The 19,017-nt window shown below is 47.2% G+C and overlaps 1 protein-coding gene across 3 annotated transcripts in view; it reads left to right on the plus strand.

Annotated features, from left to right (window-relative positions):
• LOC141102610 (inositol 1,4,5-trisphosphate-gated calcium channel ITPR1) overlaps positions 1–19,017 on the plus strand; it is a gene marked incomplete at its 5' end in the record, with an annotated part of 103,394 nt that overhangs the window by 77,644 nt on the left and 6,733 nt on the right. For 2 of the 3 annotated variants that reach the window (XM_073591513.1, XM_073591515.1), the window contains 10 exon segments: positions 2,701–2,808; positions 4,658–4,850; positions 5,912–6,034; positions 6,125–6,300; positions 6,783–6,947; positions 7,038–7,233; positions 11,395–11,472; positions 11,555–11,697; positions 13,298–13,463; positions 15,627–15,787. In XM_073591513.1, coding sequence (XP_073447614.1) covers positions 2,701–2,808; positions 4,658–4,850; positions 5,912–6,034; positions 6,125–6,300; positions 6,783–6,947; positions 7,038–7,233; positions 11,395–11,472; positions 11,555–11,697; positions 13,298–13,463; positions 15,627–15,787 — 1,509 coding nt within the window. 3 annotated transcript variants of the gene reach the window in all.

The following is a 19,017-nucleotide window of genomic DNA, read 5'->3' on the forward strand; positions in this document are numbered from 1 at the left end:
GGTCATCTATGTGCTTCCTGAACCCTGGCTGAAAAGCTCCCACAGGTGCCCCCCCCCCCCCACCACCTCCAACCTCCATTCTGACCTGTTGCTAAGATACACTCAGCTGTTTTTAATCCCCCCCCCACCACCACCATTACGGAAGGAAGCTCTTATACCACTGCACATGCGTGGCTTACCATCTCCTCCAGTCACAGCATTACTGAGCTCAGTTATTGCAATGGTGGGAGAGCGTGTGTGTGTGGGGGGGGGGGGGGGGGGTGGCGGGGGTTGGAGGAATTGGAGGAGGAGCTTGCTCCTGTGATGGTGGGAGGTGAGCAGGAACAGATGGGAGTGTCTTGGAAACATCCTAGCAACAAGGTAAGAGAAGGGTGATGCCATCTGAGAGTTTTATGGCCAGGCTTTGGGAGGTACGTAAATGGCCTACACAAATGGCAAGGGCTTTATTCAACTTTGGTCAGAGCTGCACTGTTGGTTTTTCATCTACAGGCACCTCTTACCTGCATAGGCAGTTTTTTTTTAGAAATGTGAACTAACCCTGTAAGAGCCCATTCACCCAATAACACACGTGTAATGAGGGTGGCCTTGGGACGGTAGAAAAAGGCAGCTGAGACGATCCTTGACCACCTAACTGCATGTTAACATGGCCAGCTGACTTGTTGGTACATGGCGGTGCGTGCTGTTACATTACATGGGGGTACGTACTGTTACATTACATGGGGGTACGTACTGTTACATTACATGGGGGTACGTACTGTTACATTACATGGGGGTACGTACTGTTACATTACATGGGGGTACGTACTGTTACATTACATGGGGGTACGTACTGTTACATTACATGGGGGTACGTACTGTTACATTACATGGGGGTATGTGCTGTTACATTACATGGGGGTACGTACTGTTACATTACATGGGGGTACGTACTGTTACATTACATGGGGGTACGTACTGTTACATTACATGGGGGTACGTACTGTTACATTACATGGGGGTACGTACTGTTACATTACATGGGGGTACGTACTGTTACATTACATGGGGCTACGTACTGTTACATTACATGGGGGTACGTACTGTTACATTACATGGGGGTACGTACTGTTACATTACATGGCGGTGCGTGCTGTTACATTACATGGGGGTACGTACTGTTACATTACATGGGGGTACGTACTGTTACATTACATGGGGGTACGTACTGTTACATTACATGGGGGTACGTACTGTTACATTACATGGGGGTACGTACTGTTACATTACATGGGGGTACGTACTGTTACATTACATGGGGCTACGTACTGTTACATTACATGGGGGTACGTACTGTTACATTACATGGGGGTACGTACTGTTACATTACATGGGGCTACGTACTGTTACATTACATGGGGGTACGTACTGTTACATTACATGGGGGTACGTACTGTTACATTACATGGGGGTACGTACTGTTACATTACATGGGGGTACGTACTGTTACATTACATGGGGGTACGTACTGTTGCATTACATGGGGGTACGTACTGTTACATTACATGGGGGTACGTACTGTTACATTACATGGGGGTACGTACTGTTACATTACATGGGGGTACGTACTGTTACATTACATGGGGGTACGTACTGTTACATTACATGGGGGTACGTACTGTTACATTACATGGGGGTACGTACTGTTACATTACATGGGGGTATGTACTGTTACATTACATGGGGGTATGTACTGTTACATTACATGGGGGTACGTACTGTTACATGGTAAAGCTTATACAATAGTTGACATTCGGCCGGCAGTACCACCACCATACATGACCTATCCAAGGAAATGGGGCCGAACCGCAATTGCTAGCCAAACACTGGGCTCCTAGTTGCGGCATTCCCATTCAGAATCCCTCTTTAGCTACAAAAAAATGTCATTCAGCAGTATCTTTCTGACTGCCTGGCAACCGCGGCTCTGCCACCTTCTGAGAATTTAGTGATCTCATGCCAGTTTTCTGGTGTGACCCGAACTCCTAGGGCAGAAGACAAGTTTCCTTGCACTGGGACTGCATCGGGCAATGCTGCTGGTGTAAACGAGCCCCTCTTGTCTGCAATCGTTCGCTACGCCCACAGTAACTGGGATCAATCCCATAAATTTGGAGCCTTGTGCAATCATTGGTGATTAATCAATACTTCACAATACACTGTAAGAAGCAATAGATTGCTGATCGATGGAGATTGCTCATGAGTGGTTTAGTAGCATGATCGTGGCAGAAAAAAAACACCTGTGTATGCGCAGTCCTATGAGAGTTCATACTAGGATCGCTGTCACATCAGAAATCCAGGAGAACCTCCCCAAGCCCCCCCCCCCCCCCCCCCCCCATGTGTCGCTCCTTCGCCAGCTCAAAGGTGCATCTCCCTGACAGCCATTTCAGAATGTAAATCACTGAAGCAACATCTGGATCCGCCCAGCTGGGAAGTGACGTATACCAGCAAGTAAGTGTTCCTTCTCCTCGCTGGGTCCTCCATAGCATCTATAGGTGAGTTCCTACCAATAGCAGGATGAAATATGAACATCAGCCTAAGGGGTGAAGGTGTCACCAATAAAGTCAGACAGTATAATGGTTATCCTAGATCTGTACAATTTAATTTGATTGGCCATTTATATTCATTCTGATGTATGCTGAAAACATAATTGTTGGGTTTTTCTCTTAGCTTGCACGTCACAACAAAGAGCTCCAGCATATGCTGAAACCGGGTGTGCAGACAGGGGATGGCGATGAGGCTCTGGAGTTCTATGCCAAGCATACGGCCCAGATAGAGGTGAGAGTGGAAGATAGGGACGATGGATTGGGTTGGAGGGACGGGGACGATGGATTGGGTTGGAGGGATGGGGACGATGGATATCTTAAATCGGGAAGGTTGGCAACTCGGATGCTCTTGAATAAAAGTACTTTGTTACATGGATTCACAGGTACAAGCTATATGCTGACGCGTTTTGGCTATGCATCCTTCATCAAAGCTTTGAAGGCTTCATAGCCGAAACGTGTCCACATATAGCCTGTACCCGTGTATCCATATAACAAAGTACTTTTATTCAAGAGCATACTAGTTGCCAGCCTTCCCGATTTAAGAATTGCACCTGTGGGGCCTGAACGCCCTGGCAAGAGCATTGGCTCACAGTTCATGGACTCTTTTATTTTGGCAGTGGAGCTGGGGTAAAATTTTGTTTCTTTTGGGGGATGGATATGGTTGGAGGGGACAGGGTGGAAGGTCTGGGCTGATGGTTAGGGTTGGCGGGGACGAGGTGGAAGGTCTGGGATGATGGCTATGGTTGGAGGGGACGGGGTGGAAGGTCGGGGACGGGGTGGGAAGTTCTGGGACGATGGCTAGGGTTGGAGGGGATGGGGTGGAAGGTCTGGGATGATGGCTAGGGTTGGAGGGGACGGGGTGGAAGGTCTGGAACGATGGCTAGGGTTGGAGGGGACAGGGTGGAAGGTCTGGAACGATAGATATAGTTGAAGGGGATGGGCTGGAAGGTCTGGAACGATAGATATGGTTGGAGGGGACGGGGTGGAAGGTCTGGGACAATGGCTAGGGTTGGAGGGGATGGGGTGGAAGGTCTGGGACAATGGATAGGGTTGGAGGGGACGGGGTGGAAGGTCTGGGACAATGGCTAGTGTTGAAGGTCTGGGACGATGGCTAGGGTTGGAGGGGATGGGGTGGAAGGTCTGGGATGATGGCTAGGGTTGGAGGGGATGGGTTGGAAGGTCTGGGACGATGGCTAGGGTTGGAGGGGATGGGGTGGAAGGTCTGGGACAATGGCTAGGGTTGGAGGGGACGGGGTGGAAGTTCTGGGACAATGGCTAGGGTTGGAGGGGACGGGGTGGAAGTTCTGGGACAATGGCCAGGGTTGAAGGACTGGGTGGAAGGTCTGGGACGATGGCTAGGGCTGAAGGACTGGGTGGAAGGTCTGGGACGATGGCTAGGGTTGGAGGGGATGGGGTAGAAGGTCTGGGACAATGGCTAGGGTTGGAGGGGACGGGGTGGAAGTTCTGGGACAATGGCTAGGGTTGGAGGGGACGGGGTGGAAGTTCTGGGACAATGGCCAGGGTTGAAGGACTGGGTGGAAGGTCTGGGACGATGGCTAGGGCTGAAGGACTGGGTGGAAGGTCTGGGACGATGGCTAGGGTTGGAGGGGATGGGGTAGAAGGTCTGGGACAATGGCTAGGGTTGGAGGGGACGGGGTGGAAGGTCTGGGACAATGGCCAGGGTTGAAGGACTGGGTGGAAGGTCTGGGACGATGGCTAGGGTTGAAGGACTGGGTGGAAGGTCTAGGACGATGGCTAGGGTTGGAGGAGATGGGGTGGAAGGTCTGGGGTGATGGCTAGGGTTGGAGGGGACGGGGTGGAAGGTCTGGGACGATGACTAGGGTTGGAGGGGATGGGGTGGAAGGTCTGGGATGATGGCTAGGGTGGATGGTCTGGGACGATGGCTAGGGTTGGAGGGGACGGGGTGGAAGGTCTGGGACGATGGCTAGGGTTGGAGGGGATGGGGTGGAAGGTCTGGGATGATGGCTAGGGTTGGAGGGGACGGGGTGGAAGGTCTGGGATGATGGCTAGGGTTGGAGGGATGATGGATATGGTTTTGATCGTGTTTTGCTCTGTCTCAGATTGTTCGTTTAGACCGCACCATGGAGCAGATTGTGTTCCCTGTGCCCAGTATCTGTGAATTTCTGACCAAGGAGTCCAAACTGCGAATTTATTACACAACGGAGCGGGATGAACAGGGGAGTAAGATCCACGACTTCTTCCAACGTTCAGAGGACCTCTTTAATGAGATGAACTGGCAGAAGAAGTTGAGAGGTGAGCAGATGGAGGTCTACAAGTGGTGGATGAGAAGGCTTGCTGGGCAGTGTTAAGCCATTTGCTGTTGGTCAAAGTGTTCTGATTCTCCAGTATGGCAATGTGGCTCTTTGGGAAGCCTTTAGTGTCATCATCCTTGTCTAAAGCTTTAAAGCTACATTCCAGGTATCACTTTTTTCTTGCATAGTTACATTAGTCCAGTTTGGTGTAAGTATGGTGCAATACGTGGCTGGTCCCTGTGGAAGCTGGAAATCTCTATAGACAGCACTGCTACACTAGAGGGGATCTCCACGAGTTTCCGAGTCCCATCCAAGCTTCTTAGTAAACACAGGAGGTCGCTTATTCTGCACAGGCGCCATTCAGAGAACGCTGTGCGCTTTCTCAATGAATGGAAAGCGTGGGCGAGGCGGGGTGATGTCATGATCTGTCTTGTCCAATCAGCATATACGGTGGATATAAAAAGTCTACACACCCCTGTTAAAATGTCAGGTTTCTGTGATGTAAAAAAATGAGACCAAGATAAATTCAGAACTTTTTCCACCTTTTTAATGTGACCTATAATTGTACAACTCAATTGAACAACAAACTGAAATCTTTTAGAGGGGGAGGAGTAAAAAAAAAAAAAAAACTAAAGTAATGCATCTTTGTCTGGAATTTATTCAGGGAATGTTCTAGAACTTAAAGAACCCATGACATTTTCAGATCTCAGGGAACCCCCTGGTAAGAATAGTTAATCGGGGGGAAAATGCCCTTACGTTGTTGAAGTGTGAAGAATGCTGCCCTTACAGGGATGACCAGAATGACACTCTTGTGGTCATACCAATGGCTCTGACAAATGGACCTGGATCTATGCAGGCACCGTCAGATGAGAAGACAGTTGGCCGCAGCTCAAGGAAGCCTAGGGTTCCACAGAGAATGGCTGACGTAGTCCACAGTATAAAAAGACCTACAGACTCTACATTGTAGAACTGATATCACAAGTCCTTGTTGAGGCCCTTTAGCTAGAAGAGATTCTCATTTTGAATATAATGCTCCATTTTGTATTGTGTTGGGTCTTGCAGCTCAGCATGTCCTCTACTGGTGCTCTCGGAACATGACCTTCTGGAGCAGCATCTCCTTCAACCTGGCTGTCCTTATGAACCTCCTTGTTGCTTTCTTCTACCCCTTTGTTGGTGTCCGAGGAGGTCAGTGATGTACAGTTCTTTGACAGACATATTTCTGATTGAACCCATAAGGTTTTCAGACCACTCCCTTTGTTTTTTTTTTCTTTGTAGGCACCCTGGACTCCCGCCTCTCTGGTCTACTCTGGACAGCCATGTTGGTTTCTTTAGCCATAGTTATTGTACTACCCAAGCCTCATGGGATCCGAGCACTGATAGCATCTACCATCCTGCGGCTCATCTTTTCTATAGGACTTCAGCCTACGTTGTTTCTTCTGGGTGCTTTTAATGTGAGTTGTCGGTTGTGTACCTTTACAGATGAGCCAGATCTTGCTTAGTTGGACCTTATTAGCCAATTCTTCTCACATTAGAAACACACTCTCCAGGTAGCCATGCCTGTCCTCTAGGGCAGTGGTTCTCAACCCTGTCCTCAAGTTTTCCCAACAGGCCATGTTTTGGAAATTTCTATTAGATAAAATAGCTGTCCAAAATACAAAGCCATTGACTGATTTAAAGAACCTGTGCAAGATGAAGGAAAACCTGCAAACATGGCCTGTTGGGGGTACTTTAGGACAGGGTTGAGAACCACTGGTCTAGTGTGTCCAAGCAGTATATCCAGCACTTGCTGGTAAATTTTTAGGTGCTACCTTTTCTCAGACAGCTCAGGCCGTGTATAGAGGGACGTATTATGAGGTCTTATACACTGTAATCGTCTCATAACCAATGTACTTGTTTTATGTTGGTGTTCCTCATAGTTTGGTTTTGCCTACAGGTGTGCAATAAGATAATCTTCCTGACCAGCTTTGTTGGGAATCGTGGCACGTTTACAAGAGGTTATGGAGCAATGATCCTGGATGTGGAGTTTCTTTATCATCTCTTGTACCTTCTTATCTGTGCTATGGGTGTCTTTGTACATGAGTTCTTCTACAGTCTGCTGGTGAGTCTCCCTGGTCCTCTACAAGTCTAGTCATTGGGTTTTATGTGTTTCATAAGTCTTACCGTCCTGGTTGCTCTTTTGCCTACTCAGCTCTTTGACCTGGTATATCGGGAGGAGACACTACTGAACGTAATAAAGAGTGTGACGCGGAACGGGCGCTCTATCATCCTTACGGCTGTTCTGGCTCTGATCTTGGTCTACCTGTTTTCCATTGTTGGGTATCTGTTTTTTAAAGATGACTTCATACTGGAGGTGGACCGGTTACCAAACGAGACCAACTTTCCGGGTGAGCTGCTGTATCCCTCATAGAGGCTCCACTCTAGCCAGTTGGCTAATACACATCTGAAGTACGGCGCATAGCAACCAAATTAATAGTTTTTGCATTTGGTGTGATGGTGTGATTCTTTGGGTGCCATTTAATTAACCCCCTCCCGCTGACATATGCAGCCCCACTAGACTGGGCTTTTTTCTGTGGGGCCGCATATATGATTGGCTACTACAATGATCAGTCACTGTGAAGCGCACCCCTGCATTTCTCTCTCTTTCTGTGAATAGAGACAAAAGATACATTGTAGCTCTCTTCTTGCAGACAGATAAATAAAAAACTGTGTGTAAAATAAAGAAAAAGTGAGATTGAGGTTTGTTAGGTCATTGCCAGGGTTAGTGTTTGGGTCAAGTAAAGGTCAAGAGTCAAAGGTCAGGGTCAGTATATTTTGGGCAGGATTTTTTTTTTTTTTTTTTTACACTAAAAAGCATTTTAAAAATTCGTGTCAGTGTGTTTTAGGTAGGATAAAATAAAAAGCAAAATGCGCACTATTGTTCCTGAGTTGTACTCCGGGTACAAACAACTACTAACATACACTAATGTGGCATCGCTGCAATTGTCCGGAGTAGGAGAATTGATTTTGGGTTCTTCTTTGGTTGTAGGTTATGGTAGTAACAAATGTACAGCTACATTTAAAAAATTTTATTTTTTGGGCCAGTTTCCCTTTTTGGTGATAAAAAAAAAAAATTCGGGAGATATTGCCCTTTACCACCAAATGAAAGTCCAATTTGTCCTGAAAAAAAGCGGTATAATCTACCTGGATGCACAAAGTAGTTGTGGTGATATGTACATTTTACGAATGTACATAATTGCAAAATTGTGCTTAGGCATTAACATTTGTTTGACCTTCAGGTGGGAAGGTGTTAGGGGAGGCCACCACTGCACCAGATCCAAAAATTCTCAATGTCTACACAAAATTCATGCAGACTTTACTGGTACATATGAGATCACGCTCAAGTTGTATACAATGTTATATTCATTAAAATAAGAGAAAGAAGAAAAAGAAAAAAACAGCGCTGTGTAAGAAGGAGATGTAAATAGCAGCCAACACAGCTGTAGACTAAAAGCAATTCATATAAAGTGTGAAAAAAGCGTAGCGCTATTATCCCAAATAGAATCAAAAGACTATTATAAGAGTACCTTACTATACAAAAGGGTACACATAAAGTGCATTTAGATTCAAATAAATCAATATATGAACTATAATAAACATGAATAGGGTCAATAAACCATGAAATAACTGAGTACATAAATATAAAATGTGAATAAGGAGACCAGAGCTAGCAAGTACGTTATAAGATGTTACAAGTCCAAATAATAAAGTCCAAGGATAATCCGAGACACACCAAGACAGACAGTCATACGGCGTTTGATATTCCAAAAAGCTGTGATATCAAATGGGCCACCACCAATAAACAAAAGGAGGCTTACCAGATGTCGATGACCTGGAGAGGCTTACGCGCCCCAAGTCATACAGGCTTGTAAGTCAACTGACTTGGATATCAAAACGAGCTGGCACGACAGATCTTGAGTCAAACCACCGACTTGGCACAGACGTTTAGGACATCCAATTTGAAGATGGTACTCCAATAAGGTAAAAACTCGGTGTTCAGGTATCATGCAGAAATAAATTAAAAATTCCCATAGCGTGATATCGTTTGAATAGGGTTTATTTATAAAAAGGTAAAAAAACTCACATGTTAGAAGATCATTAAAGTAGGCTTAGTAAGTACAGGAGCGAGAGCGGTATATGTGTGTGGGTCCACCCAACGCGCCTTTCAACTAAAAAGCCGTCATCTGGGGTGACTGCTTCATGTAATAGAAATAAGAGATGACAGGTCCTCTTTATGGAGAGATCTCATGTAATAGAAATAAGAGATGACAGGTCCTCTTTATGGAGAGATCTCATGTAATAGAAATAAGAGATGACAGGTCCTCTTTATGGAGATCTCATGTAATAGAAATAGAAGGTACCAGTAGAAGGTGACAGTAATAGAAGGTGACAGGTCCTCTTTATGGAGATCTCATTTAATAGAAATAAGAGCTGACAGGTCCTCTTTATGGAGATCTCATGTAATAGAAATAAGAGATGACAGGTCCTCTTTATGGAGATCTCATGTAATAGAAATAAGAGATGACAGGTCCTCTTTATGGAGAGATCATGTAATAGAAATAAGAGATGACAGGTCCTCTTTATGGGGAGATCTCATGTAATAGAAATAAGAGATGACAGGTCCTCTTTATGGAGATCTCATGTAATAGAAATAAGAGATGACAGGTCCTCTTTATGGAGAGATCTCATGTAATAGAAATAAGAGATGACAGGTCCTCTTTATGGAGATCTCATGTAATAGAAATAAGAGATGACAGGTCCTCTTTATGGAGATCTCATGTAATAGAAATACGAGATGACAGGTCCTCTTTATGGAGATCTCATGTAATAGAAATAAGAGATGACAGGTCCTCTTTATGGAGATCTCATGTAATAGAAATAAGAGATGACAGGTCCTCTTTATGGAGATCATATAATAGAAATAAGAGATGACAGGTCCTCTTTATGGAGAGATCTCATGTAATATAAATAAGAGATGACAGGTCCTCTTTATGGAGATCTCATGTAATAGAAATAAGAGATGACAGGTCCTCTTTATGGAGAGATCTCATGTAATAGAAATAAGAGATGACATGTCCTCTTTATGGAGATCTCATGTAATAGAAATAAGAGATGACAGGTCCTCTTTATGGAGATCTCATGTAATAGAAATAAGAGATGACAGGTCCTCTTTATGGAGATCTCATGTAATAGAAATAAGAGATGACAGGTCCTCTTTATGGAGAGATCTCATGTAATAGAAATAAGAGATGACAGGTCCTCTTTATGGAGAGATCTCATGTAATAGAAATAAGAGATGACAGGTCCTCTTTATGGAGATCTCATGTAATAGAAATAAGAGATGACAGGTCCTCTTTATGGAGATCTCATGTAATAGAAATAAGAGATGACAGGTCCTCTTTATGGAGATCTCATGTAATAGAAATAAGAGATGACAGGTCCTCTTTATGGAGATCTCATGTAATAGAAATAAGAGATGACAGGTCCTCTTTATGGAGAGATCTCATGTAATAGAAATAAGAGATGACAGGTCCTCTTTATGGAGATCTCATATAATAGAAATAGAAGGTACCAGTAGAAGGTGACAGTAATAGAAGGTGACAGGTCCTCTTTATGGAGAGATCTGGGGTCTAGAAGATCAGATATAAGAAAATTAAATAGAAGAAAAATGTCAGCTTTCCAGATAAAAAGGCTGTGTTTACATCTTCCTCCCAGGAGCATAGAGATGACCAAGGACCGTCTGGTCCCCGGCCGGTTCTGTGATAACCAGGTGGAATCGCTCGATCGGATCCCGGACTCTCCCAGAGGTGCCGGTGGGTGGCGGGATGTCCCCTTCTGCTGCCTCTAAAAGCAATCCTGCTGCTAAGATAGGGAATCGCCAGCTGAAAATAAAGAAACTGGGAGGATGCCGGGAGCTGCACCCATCATCCCGGTATAATCCCCTCAATTTTGTGGCCATCCTTTGGCTGAGAAGGTTAAATCGGCCTACTAGAGCCAGAGGGATAGAGGCCTATCCCTAAGAATCGTTCTATGTCTCAGATGTCCTAACCTCCTGGGACTCTCCAGTCCTCCACCTGCAAGCCACCGCTTTAAGTCCTCCAAGGATACAAACCAATGTCTTATTTGGTGTCATTTTAATCTCCTACCATTGGACAATTTAGTCTGTTTTGCAACTTGGTGATGCCTTAAAACAAATTGGTTCAAATAAGTTGATTGCCACAAAGCATTTCAGTCATGGAGTATCAGGAAAGCAATACAATACCTGCTACTGCTGACCTGAAAATGCTAGTTTTCCTGGCCATCTTAGAACATATAGGCAGCCAGTAGTGTTGGAACCCTTCTATACTTCTTACAATCCTGGGTCTCATAAAGTAGTGAAGCCCAGAAGATCACTGTGATATAGTCCACCAGCATTTTCGGGAATGGCGATCTGTGTTCTCTCAGCCGCTTTCCTTCATTGCGGCCCATAAAAGGTCTCCTGTGTTATTCTTTGTGGTCTTCCATTGCAGAGACGGGGAGCACGATGGCCAGGGAGCTTCTGTACCCCGAAGTGTGTCGGTTGGGGTCGGGAGGTAACTGCACCCACGGTAGGTACATAAATGGTGGAGATTTCTTCTTGAGAGTGATGGAATGGTGGGGGATGTAAATGGTTCCTCAATCTTTCCATAGAAGAGCCGTCTCTGGAAGGGGAGGAAGAGGAGGAGAAGGAGCACACCTGTGAGACCCTCCTGATGTGTATAGTGACGGTTCTGAGTCACGGGCTGAGGAGCGGCGGGGGAGTTGGCGATGTTCTCCGCAAGCCATCTAAAGAGGTAACCAAGCCGTCGGGCTGATTCAGAGGATTATCCTGAAAACACAATATTAGATTGAGATTTTGTAATTTGACAAGAAGTCACTTCAGTACAAGGAAGGGATAGAAAATGCAGAGTAATCCGCTAGAAACAGAATTTTTCCATACTGCCTTGTACTAATCTGCACTGGAGGAAGGCCGAGAACAGGAGGAGATCCTCAGTGTATTCCTCTACTCCTCATACAGGATTGGCTGAGCTATCTGTCACTCACCTGTAGCCCCTCCCACTCTCCCCTTGTGCTTCTGTTACATTGAATCATTCTTATACGTTATGAGAATAGCTTTTCCCCTCCTTACACCTCATTGGCTGGCCTCTGTCACTTACCTGTCGATGACTCTGCTTCATGCCCCCCCCCCCTTTTCTGGACAGTTTAAAGCTGGACTCCAGACACACCGCTATATGCATAGAAAAAAGACGTGAGCTGTCTTACCTGTCAAAGGATTTGTATGTCCATCCAGTCCTGTAATTTACACAGCTCTGCCACGCAGCACAGACCTGTCTGGTAGGAGAAGAGACCTTTTGAATCTGTTTCAATTCTTTAACACTTTGCAAGACCCGTCCCTCCCCCTATCCTTCGATAGAACAGTGAAAGGATAAACAGCAGCCTGATGAGCTCATCTGTTACTTTGCTCTCTCCTCCTATCAGCACGTCCCTTGTTGGAACTTCAGCACAACTTATTGGCGATTTGTGCTGCTCCTCCCTCTCCCTGTCTGAGCTCTGCTGGACATCAACTGCAAAAGGCTGATGACTCAAATTACAGTGCTTGCTCTGCTGTGTTTAAGAAAATATATACATAGATCAATGTATTGACGAATTCCGATCAGTAATAATTTGGTATCTTTTAGATCTGGGGTTCATCTTTAAAGTGGAATGTGAGTCTAACAACTATTCCTAAAAATGTTCCCTCCCTCTTTCCTCCTACCCTGCCTACCCTGTGTGAGAGTTTAAAAAGAAAAGTGTACTTACCTTTAAGTCCACTCCAGTCAAGTGATCCTGCAGCTCCGACTCCCCTGTATCGGTGAGCGGCGGCTGCAGGGGGGAAGAGGGATCAGCGACAACGGCTGGAACATGGGAGCCTATTGATGACACTTTAAAGAAGGCATTGCAGTAACATACAAGGCCCGCCTACAATGCCCGGGCCCCTCCCCTTTATAAATCCTGGAATTCCCAGCTATTGTCACGTGCTCCATGTCACTGGGGAGGCGGGGCTGCAGGATCATGTGACTGGACTTAAAAAAAAAAAAAAAAAAAAGTTTTGCTGTGTTGTGATTGGCTCTGCCATTGAGGATTTACTTCTTCCATCACCTCTGCTTGTGTGCAATCTTCATAATGGTGAACATTCCCAGCAGTAAAGTGGTCAGAACCAAATCCCGAGCCTCCATTCATACCTCCCAGGTCACAGCTGAGGGAGGAATCCCCCGATACACCAGTTCAGAAAATCCAACAGCTCTGCCAGAACCCATAGAAGCCCAGAGAGGTTTTCATGTTATGCCCTCCATGGCTGTTATCCCTCCCACAATGACAGAATCACCAGAGACTCCCTTCTTCCTCTCTTTGCAGGAGCCGCTGTTTGCCGCTCGCGTCATTTATGATCTGCTCTTCTTCTTCATGGTCATCATCATCGTCCTGAATTTAATCTTTGGGGTTATCATTGACACGTTTGCTGATCTGAGGAGTGAGAAGCAGAAGAAGGAAGAAGTTCTGAAGACCACATGTTTCATTTGTGGTGGGTTCTCTGGGTAACTGCTCGGCGTCTGGTTTTCTGATGTTAGGGCCACTTAAAGCAGACATTGCGTAAAAAAACAAGGTCCCCCGACAAGGCCCAGGCCCCTCCCCTTTATAAACCGCCTATTATTGGGTGTAAAATGTACCTGTAAAGCAAAAACTGAGCCTCCTAAATCTCCTGAGAATACGCTCTTCCAATGGAGTCTTTGCATTCCTCAAGAATCTTCCCAGAAAGATGGTGACATCACACCGAGCGATCCCGGAGGTGAGCGAAGTAGAATTTTTTTCCTTACAGGTATATTTTACACCTGGTGATATGTAATAGGGAGGAGCCCAGGCAACTTGACCTTGCCTTGTAGAGAGGAACTGCAGTCCCCTGTGTATTGGAACCCCCCTCCGGCGCTGCCATTTTGGCACATGCTCAGATGTGTCGAAGGTCTTTACCCAGCCTTCAGGTCCTGCCACAGCCCTTTGGCACATCTCTGCAAGTCCAGGAGGTTCCTCACGCCAGCACAAAGGTTTAGGACTTCCATAATTGCTTTTTTTGAGAATGCGGGGGGGGACCCATGGGTGCACAGATATTCAAGGAATAACAACTCTGAGAGGGAAGGTTGGGGGAAGTAGGACAATATATTTACTTAAGGATGAAGATCCACTTTAAGGTAGTTTGATTTCCTTTTGGCTTCTGTCAGGAAATCGCCAAAACTTTTAAGCCCTGAGGATGGATCCCCTTTTAGGTCATGGGTATAGATCCTATTGTAGATCCTGAGGATAAATCCCCCTTGCAGGCCCGAGGATAGATCCCCCTTGCAGGCCCGAGGATAGATCCCCCTTGCAGGCCCGAGGATAGATCCCCCTTGTAGGTCCCGAGGATAGATCCCCCTTGTAGGTCCCGAGGATAGATCCCCCTTGTAGGTCCCGAGGATAGATCCCCCCCTTGCAGGTCCCGAGGATAGCTCCCCCCCTTGCAGGTCCCGAGGATAGCTCCCCCCCTTGCAGGTCCCGAGGATAGCTCCCCCCCTTGCAGGTCCCGAGGATAGCTCCCCCCCTTGCAGGTCCCGAGGATAGCTCCCCCCCTTGCAGGTCCCGAGGATAGCTCCCCCCCTTGCAGGTCCCGAGGATAGCTCCCCCCCTTGCAGGTCCCGAGGATAGCTCCCCCCCTTGCAGGTCCCGAGGATAGCTCCCCCCCTTGCAGGTCCCGAGGATAGCTCCCCCCCTTGCAGGTCCCGAGGATAGCTCCCCCCCTTGCAGGTCCCGAGGATAGCTCCCCCCCTTGCAGGTCCCGAGGATAGCTCCCCCCCTTGCAGGTCCCGAGGATAGCTCCCCCCCTTGCAGGTCCCGAGGATAGCTCCCCCCCTTGCAGGTCCCGAGGATAGCTCCCCCCCTTGCAGGTCCCGAGGATAGCTCCCCCCCTTGCAGGTCCCGAGGATAGCTCCCCCCCTTGCAGGTCCCGAGGATAGCTCCCCCCCTTGCAGGTCCCGAGGATAGCTCCCCCTCTTGCAGGTCCCGAGGATAGCTCCCCCCCTTGCAGGTCCCGAGGATAGCTCCCCCCCCTTGCAGGTCCCGAGGATAGCTCCCCCCCCTTGCAGGTCCCGAGGATAGCTCCCCCCCCTTGCAGGTCCCGAGGATAGCTCCCCCCCCTTGCAGGTCCCGAGGATAGCTCCCCCCCCTTGCAGGTCCCGAGGATAGCTCCCCCCCCTTGCAGGTCCCGAGGATAGCTCCCCCCCCTTGCAGGTCCCGAGGATAGCTCCCCCCCCTTGCAGGTCCCGAGGATAGCTCCCCCCCCTTGCAGGTCCCGAGGATAGCTCCCCCCCCTTGCAGGTCCCGAGGATAGCTCCCCCCCCTTGCAGGTCCCGAGGATAGCTCCCCCCCCTTGCAGGTCCCGAGGATAGCTCCCCCCCCTTGCAGGTCCCGAGGATAGCTCCCCCCCCTTGCAGGTCCCGAGGATAGCTCCCCCCCCTTGCAGGTCCCGAGGATAGCTCCCCCCCCTTGCAGGTCCCGAGGATAGCTCCCCCCCCTTGCAGGTCCCGAGGATAGCTCCCCCTTACAAGTCATGGAACAAGGATAACTTGGGTCACTAATGGAAAACAAGGATTTAATAGAACACATGAAAAGTTTCTTGAATAAGAATATTCTGTCACTGATAACCTTGTCTGTCACTTAGGGCTGGAACGGGACAAGTTTGACAATAAAACGGTGACGTTTGAAGAGCACATTAAGGAGGAACATAACATGTGGCATTATTTGTTCTTTATTGTACTGGTGAAAGTGAAAGATTCTACGGAGTATACTGGACCCGAGAGCTACGTGGCTGAGATGATAAAGGTGAGATCAGCTGGGGATCCACCATGTTGATCTGAATGTCGCGTTGTACAAAGAATAATATGAAAACCTATCTTTGTGATACTTTGAATTCCACCCCCCATCAATGGTGGACAGTGTACAGGTAGCAGCTGATTGGGTGGCTCTCTCCAAGCAGTTTCCACACGCCACTTTGCTAGGAATGACAAAATACTGGATAAGGACTTCCAGCTGGTTACCTGTATACCATCTGACCAAAACTTGGTGAACACTTGGCCATCACACCTAATATGAGCTTGTTGGATGTCCCATTCCAAAACCTTGGCCATTATTTTGTAGCTAAAACAGCATCCACTCTTTTGGGAAGGCTTTGTATTGTACCTATAGGAATTGTCCATTCGGCCAAAAGAACATTTCTTAGGTCCAATCCATCCCAAAGGTGTTCAATAGGGATGAGGTCAGGGCTCTGTGCAGGACACTTGAGTTCCTCCACACCAAACTGGTCACACCATGTCCTTATGGAGTTGCCCTTCTCTCCTCATGGCCATTAATATGGAGTTGCCCCCTTTGTGACTAACAGCCTCCACTCTTCTGGGAAGGATTTCCACAAGATTTTGGAGGGTGTCTGTGGGAATTTGTGCCCATTTGGGAGGTCAGGCACTGATGTTGGTTGAGAAGATCTGGCTCATATGTTGGGCACCAAAAAAAAAGATCTTGCCTTTGGTATTGAGTAGGGATGAGAAGACCTGGCTCACATGTTGGGCCTCACGTTGGGCACCCCAAAAAAGACCTGACTTACCTATAGTGTTTACACAAAATAATTCTGCGCTGCCAGGAGAAAAACAAGCAGCTAACACAACCAACAAGATGTTACAAAAAAAAAGAAAACCACAATAAGTGTAGCGCTATGACAATAGTGTTTACCTATAGTGTTGAGTAGGGATGAGGTCAGGTACTGATGTTCATGAGAAGACCTGGGTCACTTGTTGGGACTCGTATTGGGCACCAAAAAAGACCTGTCTTGCAGTCAACATTCCAGTTCATCTCAAAGGTGTTCAGTTGGGTTGAGGTCTTTATAGACTTGGACCCCTTTTGTGGCTTTAAACATTCTCCACTCTTCTGGCATGGATTTCCACATAGTTTTGGAGGATGTCTGTGGGAATTAGTGCCGATTTGTGCGGTCAGGAACTAATGTTGGATGAGAAGACCTGGCCCTCACATTGAAAGCCAGGTCTTTTTTGGTGCCCAGTCAACATTCCTGTTCATCACAAAGGTGATCAGTAGGGATGAGGTCAGAGCTCTATACAGGACAGTCGAGTTCCTCCACACCAAACTGGTCACACCGTGTCTTTTTTTGGAGCTGGCTTTGTACACGGGGGGGGGGGGGGGGGGGGGGGGCAGTCATGGGGGAACAGAAAAGGGTCTTCACCAAACTGTTACCACAAGGTTAGAAGATCACAATTGTCTACAATGTCTTTGTATGATGGAGGATTACCAGGACCCTTCACTGGAGACACCTGAACGCCATCTTATGGATAGGTGTGCACATACATTGGGCTATTAAAAATATATGTATATTTATGTATATTACTAGGTGTTATGGTCAGGTGTCCAGAAACTTTTGACCATACCTTTGTAGTCATTTAGGCTGCAGGGAAACTTCTACAGTTGCTGGGACTTTGTAAAGCACCCAAATGGCTGAATGCAAAACCTGAAACATGTATTGGAATTCTGTGATTAGGAAATATAATGTATAGTTGTAGGAATTCAAGTTATTACAAAAGTTGCATTTAGAAAGGACTTTTCAGGAAATGCATACGACTTAAGCAGACCTCCTCCTGCGCATTTCCCTGCAGTTGTCCTTCAAGTGTCAAATTCTTTTTGCATTTGTCAGGTTTCTGTGGAAGTCCTACAAGCCAGCATGCCATTGAGAGGCTTGTCTGTATGTGTGCGGGAAGGGGGGGGGGGGGGGGGGACCATGGGGTCACAGGGAGGAAACCTCAGCCTCTGCAAACTCAGCCAACTTGTTCCTTGTTAGCAAGAATTGAATCATCTGTGGGGGCGGATCACCTGACCGGATTATACTGCAAATTCTCAGCAGCTCGAGCCATGAGGAATCCACTTCCTGCACGGGCCGTGACCCCACTAACTGAGAAAACAGAGGGGGGGGGGCAGACAGACCCTTCCTTGTAATGGGATGACGACAGAGGGAGACCCTTTGTGCAATCAGATTGCATGGCTGATATGGTTTCCACTTCTTCAAATTTCATTGCGTTCTTGGTATTATGATTGAGCTGTAAAAGTTCCCTCTACCCACACAGTGCAACTTCCTCTGCACCATGCAACCCTTTCCCCATCAATGGGCTGAGGACAAATATATACATTTTCCAGCACTATATACTCTGCTCCTTCCTAACTCTCCTCTCCTGAAATACTCTGCTCTGCTGGAGGACTCTGCTCCTTCCTCTATAACTCTCCTCTCCTGAAATACTCTGCTGGAGGACTCTGCTCCTTCCTCTATAACTCTCCTCTCCTGAAATACTCTGCACTGCTGGAGGACTCTGCTCCTTCCTCTATAACTCTCCTCTCCTGAAATACTCTGCACTGCTGGAGGACTCTGCTCCTTCCTCTATAACTCTCCTCTCCTGAAATACTCTGCACTGCTGGAGGACTCTGCTCCTTCCTCTATAACTCTCCTCTCCTGAAATACTCTGCTCTGCTGGAGGACTCTGCTCCTTCCTCTATAACTCTCCTCTCCTGAAATACTCTGCTGGAGGACTCTGCTCCTTCCTCTATAACTCTCCTCTCCTGAAATACTCTGCTGGAGGACTCTGCTCCTTCCTCTATAACTCTCCTCTCCTGAAATACTCTGCACTGCTGGAGGACTCTGCTCCTTCCTCTGTAACTCTCCTCTCCTGAAATACTCTGCTCTGCTGGAGGACTCTGCTCCTTCCTCTATAACTCTCCTCTCCTGAAATACTCTGCACTGCTGGAGGACTCTGCTCCTTCCTCTATAACTCTCCTCTCCTGAAATACTCTGCTCTGCTGGAGGACTCTGCTCCTTCCTCTATAACTCTCCTCTCCTGAAATACTCTACTGGAGGACTCTGCTCCTTCCTCTATAACTCTCCTCTCCTGAAATACTCTGCACTGCTGGAGGACTCCGCTCCTTCCTCTATAACTCTCCTCTCCTGAAATACTCTGCACTGCTGGAGGACTCTGCTCCTTCCTCTATAACTCTCCTCTCCTGAAATA

The sequence above is a fragment of the Aquarana catesbeiana genome, linkage group LG07 (assembly GCF_042186555.1).
Source record: "Aquarana catesbeiana isolate 2022-GZ linkage group LG07, ASM4218655v1, whole genome shotgun sequence".
NCBI lineage: Eukaryota > Metazoa > Chordata > Amphibia > Anura > Ranidae > Aquarana > Aquarana catesbeiana.